The sequence below is a fragment of the Annulohypoxylon truncatum genome (assembly GCF_022578515.1).
Source record: "Annulohypoxylon truncatum strain CBS 140777 unplaced genomic scaffold F4807scaffold_50, whole genome shotgun sequence".
NCBI lineage: Eukaryota > Fungi > Ascomycota > Sordariomycetes > Xylariales > Hypoxylaceae > Annulohypoxylon > Annulohypoxylon truncatum.
The window spans coordinates 1-19,279 of record NW_025953836.1 but is presented as its reverse complement, the minus strand read 5'-3'; the positions used below and the strand labels follow the sequence as shown (position 1 = coordinate 19,279).

At 46.2% G+C, this 19,279-nt stretch overlaps 8 protein-coding genes across 8 annotated transcripts; 2 read left to right on the top strand and 6 right to left on the bottom strand.

Moving 5' to 3' along the window:
- Positions 1-97: 97 nt before the first annotated feature.
- F4807DRAFT_445247 (Pre-mRNA splicing factor-domain-containing protein) lies at positions 98-1,774 on the bottom strand. The gene has a single exon (XM_047999724.1). It carries the CDS (start codon positions 1,652-1,654, stop codon positions 464-466), a length of 1,191 nt encoding a protein of 396 aa, XP_047849363.1. The 5' UTR covers positions 1,655-1,774; the 3' UTR covers positions 98-463.
- A 199-nt stretch (positions 1,775-1,973) lies between these two features.
- On the top strand, positions 1,974-4,258 carry F4807DRAFT_445245 (PCI-domain-containing protein). The gene is made up of 3 exons (XM_047999723.1): positions 1,974-2,236; positions 2,290-2,509; positions 2,570-4,258. The coding sequence occupies exons 1-3, from the start codon at positions 2,196-2,198 to the stop codon at positions 3,767-3,769; spliced, it is 1,461 nt and encodes a 486-aa protein (XP_047849362.1). The 5' UTR covers positions 1,974-2,195; the 3' UTR covers positions 3,770-4,258.
- F4807DRAFT_445244 (uncharacterized protein) lies at positions 4,240-5,304 on the bottom strand. Its single transcript, XM_047999722.1, has one exon. The coding sequence runs from the start codon at positions 4,951-4,953 to the stop codon at positions 4,603-4,605; it is 351 nt and encodes a 116-aa protein (XP_047849361.1). The 5' UTR covers positions 4,954-5,304; the 3' UTR covers positions 4,240-4,602.
- A 917-nt stretch (positions 5,305-6,221) lies between these two features.
- F4807DRAFT_454330 (NAD(P)-binding protein) lies at positions 6,222-7,460 on the bottom strand (the record flags this gene model as incomplete). The annotated part of the gene is made up of 2 exons (XM_048000562.1): positions 6,222-6,936; positions 7,078-7,460. 2 exons carry the CDS (start codon positions 7,458-7,460, stop codon positions 6,222-6,224), a joined length of 1,098 nt encoding a protein of 365 aa, XP_047849360.1.
- An 856-nt stretch (positions 7,461-8,316) lies between these two features.
- Positions 8,317-9,774, bottom strand: F4807DRAFT_445241 (MutT/nudix family protein). The gene is made up of 5 exons (XM_047999721.1): positions 9,664-9,774; positions 9,561-9,595; positions 9,350-9,497; positions 9,024-9,174; positions 8,317-8,825 (listed from the first exon to the last, which is right to left on the bottom strand). Exons 1-5 carry the CDS (start codon positions 9,703-9,705, stop codon positions 8,581-8,583), a joined length of 621 nt encoding a protein of 206 aa, XP_047849359.1. The 5' UTR covers positions 9,706-9,774; the 3' UTR covers positions 8,317-8,580.
- A 570-nt stretch (positions 9,775-10,344) lies between these two features.
- Positions 10,345-11,397, bottom strand: F4807DRAFT_471669 (uncharacterized protein; the record flags this gene model as incomplete). Its single annotated transcript, XM_048002944.1, has 1 exon — positions 10,345-11,397. The coding sequence occupies one exon, from the start codon at positions 11,395-11,397 to the stop codon at positions 10,345-10,347; it is 1,053 nt and encodes a 350-aa protein (XP_047849358.1).
- A 2,059-nt stretch (positions 11,398-13,456) lies between these two features.
- On the bottom strand, positions 13,457-14,892 carry F4807DRAFT_445239 (uncharacterized protein). The gene is made up of 3 exons (XM_047999720.1): positions 14,696-14,892; positions 13,951-14,623; positions 13,457-13,901 (listed from the first exon to the last, which is right to left on the bottom strand). The coding sequence occupies exons 2-3, from the start codon at positions 14,616-14,618 to the stop codon at positions 13,490-13,492; spliced, it is 1,080 nt and encodes a 359-aa protein (XP_047849357.1). The 5' UTR covers positions 14,619-14,623; positions 14,696-14,892; the 3' UTR covers positions 13,457-13,489.
- Positions 14,893-14,951: 59 nt separating this feature from the next.
- On the top strand, positions 14,952-19,155 carry F4807DRAFT_445236 (uncharacterized protein). Its single transcript, XM_047999719.1, has 5 exons — positions 14,952-16,784; positions 16,838-17,223; positions 17,291-17,735; positions 17,788-18,717; positions 18,786-19,155. The coding sequence occupies exons 1-4, from the start codon at positions 15,149-15,151 to the stop codon at positions 18,594-18,596; spliced, it is 3,276 nt and encodes a 1,091-aa protein (XP_047849356.1). The 5' UTR covers positions 14,952-15,148; the 3' UTR covers positions 18,597-18,717; positions 18,786-19,155.
- The last annotated feature ends 124 nt before the right edge of the window (positions 19,156-19,279 follow it).

The window sequence follows — 19,279 nt, the reverse complement described above, 5'->3', positions numbered from 1 at the left end:
TATAGGTATCTATCTTAGTTTAGGCCAAGGGCTTCTTAGTGTTTGAGACATTTACGTATACAAAGCTAGTGAAACTGGCTGAAAATCATACCAAAAATCGCAGGTAAATGCTTCTTTTATTGGGGTTACCCATCGTTCTATTTTATGCGTTGATCAGATGCCTGTGCCAGAACTCCGTGGCGGCTTAAAGAGCGTTGTGCTCAACCCTCGCCAGCCTATGATCAACGTATTGCGAACGCCTTCCTCATTAGCATGCATTCCCATGCTAATAACCAAGCAACTCTTACCAATAATAGACTCTCGTGTCCCCAGCTCTGTGTTCGATTCGGAAAGATTTCGTAATAGAATGTTCCAGTCATTAACGACCATAGATGGACCATAAGCCCCGAGAATCTCCTAAGTACATGATTTGTGGGTGCCGTCTCAAGATGCCGTTCCTTCCATCAGTAACTCACTCTCACTCTCAACCAATGACTTTCCTCCTTAACCCATTCACGAATTCCCGGTCACCGTACTTGCCTGAACGCTCTCGAGCCTTCTCATCCGCCTCTCGTTCCGCACGTTCCTTTTCGGCTATTGCGGCCAATCGCTTTTCTCGGTCTTGGTCGAGTTCGGAGGCCGCCTCTTGCATAGCTGCGAGTTTTCTCGCTCGCTCATCGGCGGCTGATTCGGCAGAATCGCCAGAACCGCTAGCCTTGTTGTCACGGCCGTTACTAGGCCTGTCTTTGTATGAGCGTCGATCGCGATAATCTCGTCTGTCGTCCTGGTCATCTGGGTAACGTCGTCGTCCTCGTGGAGGTTCTTTGGAATAATCACGACGTTGACGATATCCCTCGTCTCTTGCATCGTTACGACGTGGACTCTGCGATCGATCTCTGCGCAGTCTATTGTTGTCTCTAGGGTCATCTCTAGATATCGAACGTTTTCGCTCGGAGCGCTCGGAGCGACGCTCCTTTCTAGAGCTATACCGTTCCGCGCTTTCAGACCTCTCTCTCGAATCAGATCGGCGGTGCCTGTATCGACGTTCTCTTGACCCATCTCTCTCCCTAGAATCGGTTCGACGATGTCGGCGATGACGGTGTTCTCTTGATTGTGACCTGTGTCTATGACGTCTCGAGTGTCTTTCCTCCCTCTTTCGCGAAGATTTATCGTCTTCTTGGCCCATCGATGCAAGGAGTTGTCTTCTCTTGATAGGGTCATTCATCATTGCTTCGTAGGCGGCTTGCTCTTGCTTCTTGATAGCCAGAAGGGGGTCTTCTCGAATCTTCATCGCCGTATCTCTCTCCGTGTTGGCATTCTGTAGGGCCATGAAACTCTCTTGCCCGGCCGACTTCTTGAGATTATCTTGCTCAGGTCCTTTGGTCAAAATATTATCGATACGCCGCTTTCCCAGTAAGTAACCCTCGAGCTCTTCTGTGGTGCCGGTCTGGCCATCGCTGGGACCCTGGTACATCCATTCGACACGGTCAACGACTTTGCGGCCTCCGGAGATGGCAAGTTGCTTTTGAAGTTCTTCCTTGGCGCGTTCTTCCTTGATTTCTTGGATGCGAGCCTCGGTCTTCTTGCGCTCTTCCAACGCCTTTTGTTCCTCTTCGTAAACACGCCGCTGATTCTTCAGCAGCGCGGGATGGTAGGACTTCTTCAGTTGTAACATGTTGGCGACTTGATTGACGAAGGATTGTCGCAGGTATGGTTGATGGGAATTGTGGATAGAGAAGTTGAAATGGATAAATGTGATAACTTCTAGTTGGATGTTTAGACCCAAATATTTTAGTTGCCACCGGATTACCAGCCACATCTAAATTGCAGGGGTATGGATGCACGGTAGGCACGCTTGCGGGGAGCTTAAAAGGTACGTACCTCTTAGACCCGTACAGCCCCACGATCAATTCACCTAGTAAAGCTCCGATAAGATAAGGATACAGGTACCTGCCGCGACAATGCTGCATCCCACTGGTGCAGTCGTAGCCTTGTAATATTTAACTCTCGTTACGACAAACGACGGAAGCTACAACTTTCTGGTCAAATACCACGTGAAGTGCAGAGGAAAGTGATAATTCCATTTGAATTTTCACATATTCCGCGTTTCTCACATTTCTCACGTTATCATTCTTTCTAACCACATCCTACCACCCTTCATCAACTTCATATTCTACTTCGCAGACACACTATCAGTTCCCCGGAATATCGTCAAGATGTCTGACGACGATTTCATGCAAGAGTCGGATGACGAGCAGTATGATCCAAACCCTACTTTCTCACGGCATTCTAGTTACTAATTTCTATCAGATATGACTTCGAATACGAAGATGACGATGGCGACGATTCTGGTGATGTCGATATCGAGAACAAATATTATAATGCCAAGCAGATGAAGTCTAGCGACCCAGAAGAAGCCATAGACGAGTTCCTGGGAATTCCAGCCCTCGAACAAGAGAAGGGAGATTGGGGATTCAAAGGATTAAAACAAGCAATAAAGTTGGAGTTTCGACTTGGAAGATGGGAACAGGTTAGATTCCAGTCGATCCAGGAACCGTTTGTTCCAACGTATCGCTAACTATCAATGAAGGCCGTAGAACATTACACCGAACTCCTGACCTACGTCAAATCCGCCGTCACTCGTAACTACTCCGAGAAATCCATCAACAATATGTTAGACTACATCGAGAAGGAGTCGGAAAACGAGGGAGCCCGTAAGGCTATGGAACAGTTCTACTCATTGACACTGAACTGCTTTCAGAGTACGAACAACGAGCGTCTATGGCTTAAGACGAACATCAAGCTAGCCAAGCTTCTACTTGATCGAAAGGAATACCTATCGGTCACTAAGAAATTGCGAGAGTTACAGAAGGCATGTCAAAAGGAAGACGGCACCGATGACCCCAGCAAGGGTACCTATTCCCTAGAAATTTACGCCTTGGAGATTCAGATGTACGCCGAGACGCGCAACAACAAACAGCTAAAGGTCCTGTATCAAAGAGCGCTGAAGGTACGCTCTGCTGTACCACACCCGAAGATCATGGGTATCATTCGCGAGTGTGGAGGCAAGATGCACATGAGTGAAGAGAACTGGAAAGATGCGCAAAGCGACTTCTTCGAATCGTTCCGTAACTACGACGAGGCGGGATCTCTACAGCGAATCCAGGTTCTCAAATACCTTCTCCTTACCACGATGCTCATGAAGTCGGATATCAACCCGTTCGACTCTCAAGAGACAAAGCCGTATCGTAATGATCCTCGCATTGCCGCGATGACCGAACTGGTGGATGCTTACCAGCGAGACGACATGCACACCTACGTCAGTGTGCTCCAGAAAAACCAAGACATCTTGGCCGACCCCTTCATCGCGGAGAATATTGACGAGGTGACGCGCAACATGCGTACGAAGGCTATAGTGAAGCTAATCGCACCATACACGCGCATGAAGCTTGAATGGATTGCACGCCAGCTGAAGATATCCGAGACGGAGGTGCAGGATATTCTAGGATTCCTAATCGTCGATGGCAAGATCAAAGGCAAGATTGACCAGCAAACTGGCATACTCGAGATCGAATCGGATGGTGACGCCGAGCGTGTGCAGGCTATGGAATCTTGGGCTGGAGCCTTAGCTGGATTGTACGCTACCATGTTTAAGGACGGTGATGGTTATAAGCTTGCCGACCACGCACAGACGGATGATGCGACATTGCCACCCATGTTTGTTGCGGAAAGTAGCCGCCAGAGAGGTGTTAAGGGCAAGAAGGGTGGTTCTAAGGGTCATTTCGCCTAGTATTGGTAGTTTGAGGAAAACTTCATTACTTTGGCGCTCTGAAGGAGTGTTTGGGAAGTTGATGGCCAGGTATCTATGGTGATCCACGGCTATCGCTGACACACCATACGCCTACACTATATGCCTAGTTCCACCACGGAGATTGGGTCGATACCCTGAGCTCCTTGGATCGTTAGTGTGTTGTGCAATCGTATTTTTTGCTAACAGTCACTACGACGCATTCTAGGTAGATAGGCACATGATACCTCATGAATAACATTGCATATGAGACGATGAACTATTCAGAACAAGCGTCTGCGCTCTTCGAATGGGAATCTCTAGATTTCTCGTAACCTGTGAGGTGCGAATGCCACCAAGGCACATCATCATATCTCAATGGGCCAACCCGCCACCCAAGGATCCTAGTACACACCATTTTCTCTATTAATCATTAGATATATAACCACGCCTTGGCCTTGATAGAACGGGCAATTCACCAGCTATCGAATAGGCCGGGATCCGTCGCACTCGCCCCCTTTAAGATATTGTATTTCTTCCACCAACGCATCGTCCAATCCGATGTATTCGGGTTTCTATTTCGCAAAGCCCAAATCGTAATGACGATTCCGGTTATGATTGCCACAGCAAGTTTCACGGGGTTAAATCGCCTCCTAGTTCTAAAACCGTCCCCATTGCCAGGTTTCTTGCGATGTATTTCAACCTTGTGATGGTGCTCTTCTGCTTTCATGTAAAGAATAGTGCCATTGAAGGCCGCGCGGATATCTTCGCTCCGCATGATACCGTTACGGGGCCAGAGGAATATGTACAAAACCAGCCCTTGATCGGAGTCAGTATCATGTGTTAAGTACTAGGGATCCAATAACGGCAACGTTCAACTCACATTCGAAGACAGCGATATTCCAGCCATAAACGTTATACTCAGCTCTCTGCTCATTGAAGAAGTGCAGGAGATCTCGGAAAGTGAGACCGCCTTTATTGCTTTTATCGTACTTTGCCAGGATACTCTCACACGCTCGGTTACGCCTCGGACGTCCCTTTTCGTCGTACAGCACCTTTAAGCTACCGTTTCTACGGTGTTGCGTATTGTCGTGGTGGATTCGGGAGTGTAGATCAGGTATGGGCCCCGAACAGGTTGGATAGGAGAGTATTAAATGGAGTGCGAACATGGTAAGAGAGGAGGACATGATGCCCCATCCTAGGGTATTGTTCAGCTTTTATTTTCATGCTACTAGGTAGTCATTTGGGACGAACCTAGTTTTCTACAACCCATATATGTATCCTCGGGCCATATGGTGCCGTCTTGGTCAACATCAAAATACTCGGCATTTCTCCGTAAGATGTACGTCGGCTCATAAGTTGTTATTGCCCAATTTCCAATAACCACATTTTCTGGCTGGTCTCGCAATGGCTCCGGAATGGTTTGACTCAAGTCCAAGGGTTGCGACAGCCTCCTCTCCGACTTCTCGGGCAAGGGCAAAATATTCGTCCTAAATTGACCAGTTCCGTGCGTGTTTTGATTCGAATATATGTTCTCCGGCAAGGACTTTCTACTTGTTCTTGTTGGAACAGAATTGTTCTGGATATTGTTGTCTACCCTAGTCGCGGTTGGCGGCCTTCTTCCCGGACCCAAGTTCGCATGTCGGTTCACTGCAATCTCGGCGGCAGTGTAAGGAACCCTTCGGGGAGAGGGAGGAGGGGGAGGCTTCGGTTCTTCTCTTTTGTGTATGCTTAATCTGCGAGCTCTTAGACGTTGTAAGTGCTCGGTGTCTTCGAGTGGGTTTCGGCTTCCTTGAGAACGCCTTCTGTTGTCCATCATCATGATAATCTGTAAAATTGTTTATAAGAGTGAAATCAAAATTGATTAGCATAGATGGTCATATATGTTTATTTCTATCTACACCTCCTAAGCCAATACTTATCGGAGGCCTGTGCCTAACATCCACATGATATGATTCATGATGTTCTCGGCCTTCATTAGCCCGCCAAATAGGGGTAGTTACCAGTAACGTTATACCAAACGATTCCACCTAATCGCAGATATGACATATATGAGCAGGCACAGTTCTTGAGAGATGATATCATCAGATTGAAATAAGTTGAAATGTATTACTATCTGGTGGATATCCTAGCGTACGCCTAGTCTCGACGGTAAAGGGTTCGTTCAAGGCGGCGTCAAGCCGACTTTAACAAAGCGAACTTTATATCGACTCCATAAAATCAATTCAAACCGTTGATGAATAAAACTTATGCTTATCTCGCCAAGTTCCAGCGCTAGGATTCGAAACCCCATAAAATATCGAAAATTTAAGGGATTAGGACAAATTACCCCTATTCGTCGAAAGACAGAAGCACTTCCAACTACAAAAGAAATTCTATTCGTTCCAAGGCGACCTAGTAACTAACGAAACAATCTCAAGTATCCTGTTCACATCATCGTAATCATGATTCACCCTCACAATCTCCCCGTCCTGTTATCCTCCGTTATCTTCAAAATGTGCCCAATCTTCTCAGGCTGTACCCTCTCCCAAAGCGTCCCCAACCCCTTCTTAACCCCCTTCTCCTCCTCGCGTCTGAAGAACTCCTCCGCGCTCTTGATACGGTTAGGATGGATCTCATCCAGCAACCCGTAATCCCTCTTTATAACCCCCTGATTCCCTCCCGAGTGCTGGAACGCAGTCCAAAACGCAGAGAAGTTCTCCCGCACCGTCATCGTAGCCGGGTCGCTCAAATCCGCATTATACGCCGCGGCGCGCTCGGGCTCCTGGCTCCACACCTCGCCGAAATACTCGTCGAAGCCGACGTCCAGGGCGCGCGCCGGGTGCCCCGTGACCTGCTCGAAGGCGCGCGCGAGCTCCGCGCGCGAGACGTGCGCGATCGCGACCTCGAGGTCGAGCCCGTTGGCCCGCGACGGGTGGTCGAACAGCCACTTGACGTAGTACCCGCAGTCGTCGAGGGCGACGAAGGGCACGGCGCCGTGCCCCAGCGGCAGCCGCCACGTCGCCGCGACGCCGTCTTCGACCGAGACCGCCATCGGCGTGTGCGCCGAGATCGCCATCTCCATGTACGGCCCCGTCGTGAGGAGCGCCGCTTGCATGCGCGCTTGGTTGTCCCGGTTCTGCTGCAGGATCCATTCCCCGATGCGGCCTTTGCCGTCGTAGTGGCCGGCGCTGTTTTGAGTTAGGTAGGTGATTAGTGCGCGTTTGAAAGTAGTTGAAAAAGAGGGGAAGAAGGCATGATTGAAGCTTGAAGGTGGGAATAGGGGGAATTGCATAAGAGATCATTGCTCTCGTGCGCCTAGGAAAGCTTACTGAAATTCAGGCCTGTAACCGCTCTTCTTGTAGATATAATCAAGATTCCCTAGTACGAAAAACTTCACGCCCTCCTCGATCGCTAGCTCGTACGCGCGGATGGTCCAGAAGATCTCGGCCTTCTCGCCAGAGTTGAAGCCGTCGATGTTAACGAACGCGCCCCAGGCGCCGCGGAAGGTGGCGCGCAGGTCCGCCTCCGAAGCGAAGGTGCCGACGACGGGCTCCACGGGCCCGAAGGATTGCAATTCCCGGAACCGGGCGCTAGAGGCATCCCGTGTAAGCGCCCGAACTCTGTAGGACCCGGATTGGACGAGGTCTCGTACGACCGGGATACCCTGCGCTCCGGTGGCACCGACTACTGCAATAAGGCGAGGTGCAGACATGGTTATTTGGTAATGTGTAGATGTAATGTTGCTATAAGACTATGTGATCTAAATTGGTTGATGTTGTTTAGTGCTTCCATTTCTTCTCTTAGTTCTTGACCCGTCGTTATTCTTATATCTTTTAGACCGTCATTCAATTAGAATTATCATGCCTTGATACGTGGGATACCTGCATTACTAACGGAATATATCGAGATTGAGTCGAATTGTGATGTGGCCTCAGGAGTATTTTCTGATTATTCTATCAATGTGCCACCACCATCAGTAATTACATCTCCCAACGTCCGATGGAAAATTGATTTCACAAGGCTTACTATTGATGAAGCTAGTTAAGTTACTTAGCAATTACCGTGTAAGGGGATTGTCAGTTTCGTTTATCGTGCAGCTTCATGTACCTAGTGACGCTAGAAGGATTAGTTCGCTTATACCCTAACTCGATAATTGATTACTTATACTCAGGTGGGTTACCATTATAACAGCGGTGAGCTTCTTGATCACTAAACATTTTCATTGTACCTAGTAGCTACAATCAACTGCGGCAAATAAGATTGGAGATGCCTCTCGACATTGATCTGTCATGTAATTGCTACCTACATGTGAATATTTTACGTTTGAGTTTCTGACCCATTTTATTTCTTCAATATTATTTTCATAACTGTCTAGGGAGCTACTGATGATACTTGTATATGAACTCATTTATTTTTTATCTATTAGTTTAGTGATCAATACTCTCGAAACGAATAGTATCTAAGTACCTAGGTATGTAACCTCAGAAAAGCTTTCTTGATCTAAACTTTCACTACTGACATACCCAGATAGATATCAACATACTGTAGATTAGTCATATTCAACATAATTGAGGCTCAAGTATATGCATTGGACTAGTTATCAATCTATCTAGTTCGCCACGGCAATGATCGTGAACATAAGAGATCTATCTAAAACAGGATACCGCATCTTCTAGCTCTAGAGGTATAGTCCTCGAATAAGTACAATCTACGAAATGGGTATTGAACAGCAGGAAATCTATGTGAACAATACGGTAATGGTTAAACGTTCCGACGTCACACCTCTGCCTTCGGCACTGGGTCCACCTAAAGGCTTATAAATCAAGGATTTACTAAACCCATAGCTTGAACTGCTTAGCACATTCTATCCCTTCTGCAAATGTGCCCACTCGCGCGTCTATTGCGTAACCCTCTGCTTCGAACCTCTTGCATTCTTCGTATAGCTTGGTAAGCGGGACGAGGAAGACCTCGATGAACTCGTCCTCTTCTAACTCTGGCTGGAGATTTTGATTCTCAGGCAGGCTCATGTCAACGGTAACGTGGACCATTCGCAGATTGGTGTTGCAGAAGCCCGGGTCTATGACTTAGTCAGCAAGATCAATGGAAATTTGGATGAGAATAGGAAGTATAAAAAATCCGAGGGGGCCTAAACATGATATCTTTCTGTGTCTTGTTGGGGCCCCTCTGGGATGACTGAATGGTTTTTCTCTCGACTGCCCGTAGCTACCCGAAGCTTTGGTGAATTAGGTGAAAGGAATAAGAGGGAACTATTTACCATTGAACATCATGGGTGATGTCTCAGAAGGCTTGGCTACATAGCCAGTTTCTTCCTTCAGCTCTCGAATGGCAGCTTCCTCAACAGTTTCGCCTTCATCAATGAGGCCTGCCGGGACCTCGATGGTGACTTTATCGATAGGCGCACGGTACTAATATATATATATTAAGCATTCAGTATCTGTAGCTCGGACGGCATTCACAGGCCGCAGAAAAGCAGGAGAAATAGGGGTTGGATTTGCAAGCCTAGTACCGCGCTGCCCTAAAGCAAATCTGGCACAGATTGACATAACTACCTAGGAAGGTAAATTGGTGCCTATTACTGACCTGTTTCTGAAGCACAATCTCAGGACCAGTGGGCTTCTCTAAGATGGCTACAATTCCCACGCCGTCGATGTCGCAGTTCTTCGGCCTCGTAGTACGCTCAGCCGACTCCCAAGTACGCGTCTGACTCTTCGAATCAGTGTAAGTCAGCCTAGGGGCACGCTGTCAGTATAATGAACTGAAGCTCACTAGCGAACGTTTCATCGCTGCCTACTTCACCAGTTTGGCCCACTCAGCGTCGCTGTTCTTCTACCCCGATTGTTAGAAGATCACATAGGTACACGCCCAATTCGGTTAGGCGGGAACAGGACACTCACAAGCGGTTCTACAGACAGAACTTTGGCATTTGAGAACGACATGACTAATTATGGATGTGCTGCGGATGGTGGAAATATCAGATTTTTCGTTTATTCGTTTAATGAAGTTGTAGTGAAGAATTGCGAGCGGAAATAAAATTTGTGCGATGTGTTGTTCACTGGGCGTCACCGATACTTTGCCAGCTGGTGCTAGATACAGTCGGGTGGCACCAGCTGTTCCGCTTGAGTTTTAACCCCTTTTCGTTCCAAGTGGGTCCCATCAGGTGGAAATAGGGGTTGGGTGAATCCGTATCCGGGAGGATACCTTATGGCAGAGGAGGTTCCGAGAGGGTCGATGGTTCGGAGAAGTTTACCGTTAGATAGGAAATCCATAACAACGTAGGTAATGATTGGTGTCATTCGACGATCGCTGCCAGCCCTTTAGGTACGGTTTCCAAATCCATGCAATTATAATCGCTTCTTTTCGTAGCACTTGACTCGGTAAAGGAGGCGGATTGATTTAGGAAAGTAGGTAATTACTCTTCTTACTAGGGTGCATTCATAGTATTCAATATTCATGACATAGCTACAAACAACATACGTAGCCGAGAAAAAGGTAAACGAAGAGAAAAGGGAGAAAGGGGGTAGCATGAACCAATCGAAACCAAATTCGGTACAATTATCCCCCTCTCCTCAGTTCTCTTACTCCAATTTCAGCTTCTTGAGCCTCTTGGACTCAGGCAGCTCGTCATCCATGTCTGCCTCTCTCATCACATCGTCATTATCCTCGTCACCCTGCTGTCCTTCAGGTAGGGCAACATCCTTCTCTCCTTCCTCCTCTCCTTCCTCAGGGGCCGGCTCTCTGTATTCCTTGAAGGAGTCATACTTTCGCACGACTCCCATCCCCTCTGTAGAGTCCCGGCTATTCGAATGTCCGCTTCGCTCGCGAACGATCTCGTCCAGAAAAGCGTCACGGTGGCTGTTTCGGCATTCCGTGTCGTAGAAAAAGAGCTCTTCGTCCGGGACCTTTGACAGGGCTATTTCTTTGAAGCGGTCCGCGATGGCGGCGCCAGTTTCCCACGCGTCTCTCCGGATCTCTTCGGTATCGAGTACGAGTTTGTCTGTCCCGTCACCCTGACCCTCGTGATGGGTTAGGTGGTATGGGAAGTACTTGTTGTATAGGGGCTTGTTGACGTTAACCACTTCCTCTGCTAGCTCGATATTCTCTTGGCAGATCTTGTCGCCCTCTTCGAGTACATCGGCTTGGTCGATGGGGTATCGCAGCAAGAACGCGTCCAGGAATCGGTCGAGGGCCTGGGACAGGGGCTGCCCGACGGGGGGCTCTTCGTCTGGGCGCAGAATCACGTTCAGGAAGATGGCGCGGGCGTGGAACGCCTTGTAGGTGAACGCCCAAAATGCTAGGTCGTTGATCTTGCTCGACCAGGGAAAGGAATTCTTCGCCCGAGCGAAGAATTCCTGCGGCTCCAACTCGGCGCAGAATTCGACTTTTTCGGCGGCAAATTCGTAAACATGCGAAAGAGCCAGGCTGACGACGGTCGGGTTGGTCGTCTTGAGCTCCCTCGCCAATACCTTGGCGAGATGGATGGAGTGCGGATGATGAAGGAGGAAGCGGTGCTTCTTTACTTCGCGTCCCAACCGTTCATCGTAAACATCCTTAGCCTGTGTCTGCCAACGAAGACCGCCGTGGAAACCCCTATGAAAAAGTTTCTGGAGAGATAGTTGCTTGCGTGGCATGATGTTGTAGAGAAGGTCTGATGGTTCGGGAGAATAATGTCGACTAATAATGCTTATGGGTGTAATAAAACAAGCGGTAAAAGAATCATGAATAAGATGTGTGTTAGAGAAATGTACCGTCCAAGGCATTTGAGACGGGAAATACTTTTATGGGTGTTTTGCTAGTTCTGCAGGTAGTGATAGTGTAGTGGTATGTAGAGGTAGGTACTGATGGAAAGCTGTAGGTCTACCTACCTAGGGTATTGGGTAAGGCGATATCGTAGAATTTATGTCAAGATACCTGGCCCGTACTCCTTTGATGGTGAATAGTAAGTCATTGGTTACCATGGAGATGGACGAAATTGAGCTGAGTTGTCAAGTATATATATCAGAATTAGGCACCTGTCACTTCAAGGGTTGTTGGTGTAATGGTCATAACACCGACTGTTCGGTTTCAGGGCAACTTGATATCGAAAATGCTAAGGGTTCGAATCCCTTTGGGGGCTTTTCTCTCGACTTCTAAGGTCGCCTCTTCTACAACTGGGGGCCCATATGCGACTTGGGAGTTGCCTATGGACCGCGACATGTAGGCTAATGGCGTCTGACCACCGGTCCGCAGTTCGGCCTTAGAATTCGTTTGGAATGTCTTCCATACTGGAGGTGGGATGACCAAACTTTTTTTTTGTCTCTGATCATCCTTTTTCTCTACATTCTCGTACGATACCTTTTTATCTTATATTTAATCTGAGTTTATTCAAAACAGTTCACATTCTCGAACCCTTCAAACCAAATATTTACACATTCTGGTAGCAGCATCGGTTATAATAAATAATAGGACTTGCATTCAAAGCAATTACTCTTCATCATATGTTTGCATCCAAACCCAAGCCTCCTCAATCTAGGTGTGTGTGTTGGTATGGCCATGGGTGGGTTGCTGCCCAGCAAAGGTAAAACAATAAGATACGCGATGATTCTTGGTGTTGTTCTTGTTAAGTGTGTACGAATAAGCTAGCTACCTACCTACACAATTGGCCACTTTATGGCCAATCCATCCACGTGACTACTTTAAATAATCGATATCCCAACAGTGTGTGAAGTATATAGAGGAACGAATTAACTACTTACGTTCTATCACACATTAGGTAATGTTTTAATTAATAAAACAGGTGGCACTTGACCTATTAATTATTATCCTACCGTATAGACCCAGATTTAACAGCTTAATAAGCTACTTGAATCCAGGTCTGTACTCTGAGTATTTACTTGGAGAGTAAAGCTGTGTCAAATAAGTGAACAAGAAGCTTTGTCGTCACGTGTCCACAACCAAATCTAGTAATCCAAGCCCAGGTGGTCTGTCAAATTTTGTTACTCACTCTAAAACAAGAATGTATTTAAAGAACAATTTATCTTTAGGTATAAACAGTTAAATTCTTGTTAATAAATTTAATCCTTTGAAAACAATCCCGCGATTAATATAATAAGTCGCGTAGTAGGAATTAAAGGCCGTACTCCACACTATTTCTTTAACTGGCAGTTATTAACATGCATGGATTAGGAGACAAAATACACCACAGCTTCACGTGATCAGACCCAGGGTAGAATATAAACGGTACATGGTTTCGCACCCATTTTGTCTTATATCTTTTGTACCAACAGTTCCTAAACCGAGCTTTTGTGGGTGCCGTGGTGTATTTTATCTCCTAATCCATGCATGTTAACAACTGCCAGTTAAAGAGATAAATGTTCCTGGATTAAAGGTAAAACGAATAAATTAGGTCATTACTTACTAATACATAATCACATTCTTAATAGACTAGATTATCACAACTTCAAACGAGTGGCAATGCGGTAGCGGTGGCTCTGCAAGAATGTCTCATGGGCGGAATCGAGAGAACATGATGCGTCGCCGAAAGTATGGGAAATTGCCATATGAATATTTACCATAAGGTGGTTGGCCAACACAGGGATTAGAATCCGATGAATAATTAAGCGGATTGACAGAAAAGAGTGTGTGGACAAAGGAGGGTAAACCATATGTAAAATGCAACTTTACGCTTCAACGAGATTTATTAATAAAACGCACATGGGATAGTATTCGAATAGATGGTTCACATTAACTAGTAGGGTATTTCCATGCAAGCCACGCTAAGGCTAGTTGGAGTGCTCCTATGATGACCCCAAGAAAGCCAAAAAAGGCAGAAAGGAAAAGCCCCACGATAGCAATAGTCAAGGCATTTCTCTCTGAAGTATGTCTCTCTAGCCAAGATAATACTGCGCCCCTTGGAGGTGGTCGTTCTGTAATTTCTTGGAGCCTTTCTATTCTCTCTGCCCAGTACTTGAAGGTGAAATCGGGAGGAATTTCACGAACTGTTTCGAAAAACAGCAACTCCTTATCAAATCTTTGCTCTTTGATGCATTTCTTCAATAGCACCTTGGACGGTTTGTAACTAGAAACAGCAATGGGGAACAGTATCATTTGCAAAGAAAGCAACGTTTCGAATAGGAGCCGTGGAGGTAAAGTCTTTCTAAATAATTTCAGTTCTGCTGATCAGAGTTTGGAAAAGGTTAACATACAGGCCTAAACTTTGCGAAAAGTCTAGCTCCAAATCCATATCTTTTGAGTGCTTCAAATGTGAGCGTAGATATGATATATGGTGGAAGATCCTAAGAGTATGTTCCTTTGGATTATATAGGAGATGCTCAAGGAGATTATCGGTGGCCATTATCGTAATGCCATATCTTCTAGTCAGTTTCCATGCCTTGAGAGATTTTTTGTTGCCTAGATTTACGTTCGTGGCAGCGCCCCGTTGAAGCGGAAGAAATGACTTCTCGAGAAAGTCCACAAAGGCCTGGTCCTTTTCCCATTTTGCCCGATGCGGGCCTTCGCTGTTGAATAGCTCCGGGTAGTAGTCTTTCTCATTGATATCAATCATAAACGCAACATTGACAACAATTCTTAATATGTGTTCCCTTTCCGCCGGAACGCTTCCACGACCAGGGAACCAACTTCTTGTAATGTCGTTTCGTGATAAGGAATATTGTTCATATAGTGATTTGACACATTGTAACACATCATCGTGACTTTGGAGAGACGGAAAGTCAACTTTAACACCGCCGCACACTATCGATATGTAATGATTAAGATATGCTTCGAAGGAAGGATAGGCTGCATGGGAATCCGACGGAGCAGCTAGGAGCTGCTTTACTATCTCGTTCTTCTCATTTTCGGTTGGATAATACATTGTGCCTACCTAGGTAAGTATATGGATTTAAAATCAATAGAAATGTATGTTGATATTGTAAAATGTCGATTACTCACGTATTACTACTCTGAGTAGTGGTTCATTAGAATATGTACATGATAAGCGGGATTGGAAGTGTAAGGCCTTGATCTGCTTCGCAAATATTGAGGAGCGGAGTAAAAACGCAATTTGTTCCTTAAGTGTAGAGCCTTGCTTGACAAAAGTACGACTCGATGTGGCTGTCGCGAAAGCCTTTGAGTGGAGAGCTGTTTACCTAGGTACCTAGGTAGTTACAAGCTCAGCCACCACCATGGATGGCAATATGCATCGTTACATCAATGTCCTGGAAGAACCCCGCTTGTCCATCGAAATATACTTACTAGATAATGCGGCTATGGCAATAGTTCAAACTGCGTTTAGTTTGGATTGTTCTTATTCTTATGTTTCTAGCTAGGTTCTAGTTACCTGCCTATCTTCAGGTTGGTAACTAGGTAGGTATAGTAAAACTATCCCAGCTACTTCAACGCAGAATGCATAACCAGATTCACCATCAGATTTTAGTCGCAGTTGCTAGCCTTGCTGACTCCTGCCTCAAAAGGATGTCATCGGTACTGTCGATAACACTCTTGCAAGCTAGCAATGATTCCACGAATTTGATACACGAAAGCCAACATCACGCTGTTAATTCGAAATATACTGAAACTCAAGAAAAATACGATCAGATATCCGAACGTAATGCGGCATTCGACGAATCATGCTCAGTCACCAAAGTCACAAAGAGCCTAGAGCGTCCAAACAACACAGAGGAATTGAATATTGATGTTGCATCAAATTCCACTGCCTCGAATAATGTGGATGCTGGAAATACTAGAGGGACTTATGGTAATAGCGACGATCCGTTCCGTGACCCCCTGTCGGTTCCAAACGTCTCGCCACCAATAATGGTTTATCCTCACAGTACCTCGAGAATTCCGCGAGACTATAACGATAGATTTGGTGAAATAGTCACTTTATTCCGCCAGAACACCCGAGATGACCCAAGACTACGCCGGCATGTAAGGGATATAGACTACAGCTTAAGATTCTGTGGCCCATCAGAGAGACAGGCTTGTCCATCTATCTTAGTCTTTTGTCGTCCGGACGCATACCAGCCTCTTCAACATTTACTCAGCCGAAAGTTTCTCAAGGTTCAATATTGCGTTAGCAAGTCGACCCGAGAGCATTTTTGGCAATCACAAACAAGTTATGAGTCCAGACAAGACACATATAGACCATACTTCAAGTTATACTTCTGGCGTGCTCTGATACCTAGAGTTCTACTAGGAGTCGAGGAAGCTGACATTCATTTTGGGAGAGGAAATCCTATCAATTGGCCCAGAAATCCCACAGATGATTCTTGGCTAACGATGAGCGGCTTCCCAATCTACCAGTCCCCAGGAGAGTCCCAAACGTCGACAATGGGTTGCGTGATCCAAGTGGGACTGCGTTACTACGGTTTGACGGCGTGTCACAGCATCCGAGACCGCCATAAGTCTTTTATAAGGATCGCTGGTGCCGGGAAAAGCGGACTGGAGAGAATACCTAATCAGCCTGATACCGAGAAGCCTATATCACTCCCATATAGCGCCGAGAAGCTCTACACATTAGAGATTGGTACAAACCCGCTTGGAGCTGACGAGCTAGAAGAAGATGACTTGCTGGAGTTTGATGATGATGTAGTATACGAAGAGTTGACCAATAATCAAGGGGATGAATATTGGTATCAAGATAGTGACTCCATATTCACTCAGGATCCTCGCGTCGAGCCGCAAGAGACAAAGACGGAAGATGAAGGAGAACATAGTATTAAAAAAATTGCTCTATGCCCTTCATCCGAACAGAGTGATACGCTCCACGAGGAGCTAGATCTGGATTGGGCACTCATTCCGCTGGATAGACCAATACACCGGCGACCTAATGCATTTCTCAATCCTTCGAATATGGGGAAGCCGACTTTCATGTCACCGGAAGCGGCCAGATTTCCCGACCACGAAACTGAAGTATTGCTTATTTCATCGCCTCGAACAATTCATTCCGGTGTTCTTCAACCATCATGGTCCGTACTAGGAGGCATCAATGATGATAGACCTTCCCGTTTGGGAAGCCTTATCTTGGAAAACTCGAAGGGTAAGTGTATAGATGAAAGTTCATCTTTTATTCCCAGACTCATAATTGCATAGGGCTAGTACGCGGCAACTCTGGTTCTTTAGTTGTCGATGCACATACATATGCCATCTACGGGCATGTCATCGGCTCAAATCCGCTAGGGGAAATATACGTCAGCCCCTTATCTCTCACGTTGAAGCAGATCGAAAATTTCTTCCCAGAACTTGAGGTTTCACTTCCAGAACCAATGCCACTACTGGCTAAATCGGCCGACCATTATATGCAAACTCTCAGAGCTATCGAAACGAAAACGTTTCCAGACGACCCGAAGGACCAATCTCAGTCCAGAATTGGACATAATTACTTTCCTACGTCTTGGTTAGCTTCTAATGAGTTCATGAGATTCTTGGCGGCCTCGAGGGAATTCTTTCAAGAAATGGAGCCAATCAGTCAAGAAGTGGTATGTAGAACGACATTCCTAGGCACGTGGTTGACGGTATATATCCGTATTACTAACTCTTGAGAAGGACCCGGATACGCTGAAACGCATAGGATATCTTTGGGAAGCTCTCTCGACATCTACGTCATTACCGATCAGTCGATATCCCCATGTATCCGATCCTAGCCAAGCTGAACACGCTATATCAGAATTTAATAGTATCAAGAGCACCTCTAAATCTGTCCGTGCTACGCAAGCCTTCGATATCAGACTGGCTTTGAGCATATTACAGGCTCTCGGCATGCAACAAACTGCGACTACTTTAAGATCAATACCTAGCATTTCTGCATGGATCAGACCTCGCTTCGCTCTGAGAGTTCGGCACGCGACCTCCGCTGCTACGACGTTTTTCAAGCCTATTCGGCTTGGCCGGCACAACAACCATCAGTTGGTCGATCGATGTGTTAAGGGTATTGTTACCAGCCATGAAAGTCAGTCAGAGGTGCCATCGGGGTCCATTGAGGGCTACCATAGTTAGTATAACAAGATCATCGCTGTTCTTATACTCAATCTAACCCTTCATAGTTCGGGCCTGCTTCCATGTCCCTTTTCCTAAGAATGAACGGTTCACCGGACGAAGCTCAAAACTCGATGAGATAAAGCAGAAGTTATTTAAGGAGCAATGTTCGAAAGTAGCCCTCGTCGGACTGAGCGGCATCGGCCAAACACAATTCGCCCTGCAATTCGCATATTGGGTGAAGGAGAAAAAGCCAGAGTATTCCGTCCTCTGGGTGCCCGCAGTGAGCGATGCAAGCTTCGAACAGGCTTACGGAGAAATAGCGAAGAAGCTTGGCATTCAAAAGACATCTGACAACGAAGACATTAGAGATGCAGTACGAGATCATCTCAGCTCAGACCAATCCAGCAAATGGCTTCTGATCATAGATAACGCGGACGACACCGGGCTGCTTTTCGGCTCTCCTGGCAAATCAGCGGGAATCAATCAATACCTCCCAAGAAGCGACAACGTCGTTACCCTATTTACCACACGTTTTCGAAAGGTAGCTCAATCGTGCGCAGAGAAAAATATAATTGAGATAACAGAAATGGATCAGCAGGAAGCTGTTAGGTTCTTTGACAAGTTGTTTGATCATAAGTCATCGCGTTACGATGAATCAGAAGCAAATGAGCTCGTGAATGAGTTTTGGTACCTCCCATTAGCAATTAAGCAGGCAGTGGCTTATTTGTTATTGTTATTATTATTATTATTATTGTATTGTTTAACGTTTGAGCGAACGGGTGTGGGCTTTTTTTGCCCTGAGTTTACGAAGGGTTATTGTGGCGTTGATTTTTTTCTTTCCTTTGGGAAGTGGTTCGAAAAATTACTCAAATAAGCAGTTTTGAGATAGCGGCTTATCGGAGAGGTCTGATTGGCTCAAACCTTTGATTTAGTGGGACTTTTGGTATATCCGGTCCAAATCCGGCTTATGTAATCCAGATTTTGGCAAAATCTTGGTAAGTCAGCTGACCTAATTTGACAAAGTCTTGGCAAATCCTTTCGTACAAGCGTTGATTGGCTGTAGGGGGTGGACTAGTGGGCCTGAATCGACAAATTCTTGGCAAGTCACCTTATATAACCGTTGATTGGGTGCATCGCTCCTTTTAGTGGGCCAAATTCAACGAATTCTTGGCAAATCACTTTATACGACCGTTGATTGGGTGCATCTCCTTTTAGTGGGGTAGACGCTCTAAGGGGCATGCTTACGTAAGAACGGCCTTTGACCAGCTAAAGTCAATTGACCTGATTGAACAAAGGTTGTTCTACAGTTAGACCTGCAGTCTGACTAAACAACCGTTGATCAACTGTTGACCTATAATCTAATTGAAGTGCGATTAAACCTACAGCTTAATTGAACTGCAGTTGGTATAGCCAGTTGTCTGCGGTGCCAGGGGTTGATTAGTCAATTGAATCAATGTTGACTGATTATATAATACAACAGCCCTGACTTTTAGGTCAGGTCAGGTCCCTGACTTTTAGGTCAGGTCAGGTCCCTGACTTTTAGGTCAGGTCAGGTCC

What these genes read in the sequence shown, in the direction of transcription:
- F4807DRAFT_445239 (XM_047999720.1), bottom strand. Translation starts at nt 14,618, where the DNA reads ATGTATTATCCAACCGAAAATGAGAAGAACGAGATAGTAAAGCAGCTC. An exon ending in TTTTCGCAAAGTTTAGGCCT is followed by an intron (nt 13,902 to 13,950) that starts GTATGTTAACCT and finishes GAAATTATTTAG; the next exon opens with AAAGACTTTACCTCCACGGC.
- F4807DRAFT_445241 (XM_047999721.1), bottom strand. Translation starts at nt 9,705, where the DNA reads ATGTCGTTCTCAAATGCCAAAGTTCTGTCTGTAGAACCGCTT. An exon ending in TTCTGTCTGTAGAACCGCTT is followed by an intron (nt 9,596 to 9,663) that starts GTGAGTGTCCTG and finishes CAATCGGGGTAG; the next exon opens with AAGAACAGCGACGCTGAGTG. An exon ending in GAGTGGGCCAAACTGGTGAA is followed by an intron (nt 9,498 to 9,560) that starts GTAGGCAGCGAT and finishes GCGTGCCCCTAG; the next exon opens with GCTGACTTACACTGATTCGA.
- F4807DRAFT_445236 (XM_047999719.1), top strand. Translation starts at nt 15,149, where the DNA reads ATGCATAACCAGATTCACCATCAGATTTTAGTCGCAGTTGCTAGCCTT. An exon ending in TATCTTGGAAAACTCGAAGG is followed by an intron (nt 16,785 to 16,837) that starts GTAAGTGTATAG and finishes ATAATTGCATAG; the next exon opens with GGCTAGTACGCGGCAACTCT. An exon ending in GTCCATTGAGGGCTACCATA is followed by an intron (nt 17,736 to 17,787) that starts GTTAGTATAACA and finishes AACCCTTCATAG; the next exon opens with TTCGGGCCTGCTTCCATGTC.
- F4807DRAFT_445245 (XM_047999723.1), top strand. Translation starts at nt 2,196, where the DNA reads ATGTCTGACGACGATTTCATGCAAGAGTCGGATGACGAGCA. An exon ending in CAAGAGTCGGATGACGAGCA is followed by an intron (nt 2,237 to 2,289) that starts GTATGATCCAAA and finishes AATTTCTATCAG; the next exon opens with ATATGACTTCGAATACGAAG. An exon ending in GACTTGGAAGATGGGAACAG is followed by an intron (nt 2,510 to 2,569) that starts GTTAGATTCCAG and finishes CTATCAATGAAG; the next exon opens with GCCGTAGAACATTACACCGA.
- F4807DRAFT_445247 (XM_047999724.1), bottom strand. Translation starts at nt 1,654, where the DNA reads ATGTTACAACTGAAGAAGTCCTACCATCCCGCGCTGCTGAAGAATCAG.
- F4807DRAFT_445244 (XM_047999722.1), bottom strand. Translation starts at nt 4,953, where the DNA reads ATGTCCTCCTCTCTTACCATGTTCGCACTCCATTTAATACTCTCCTAT.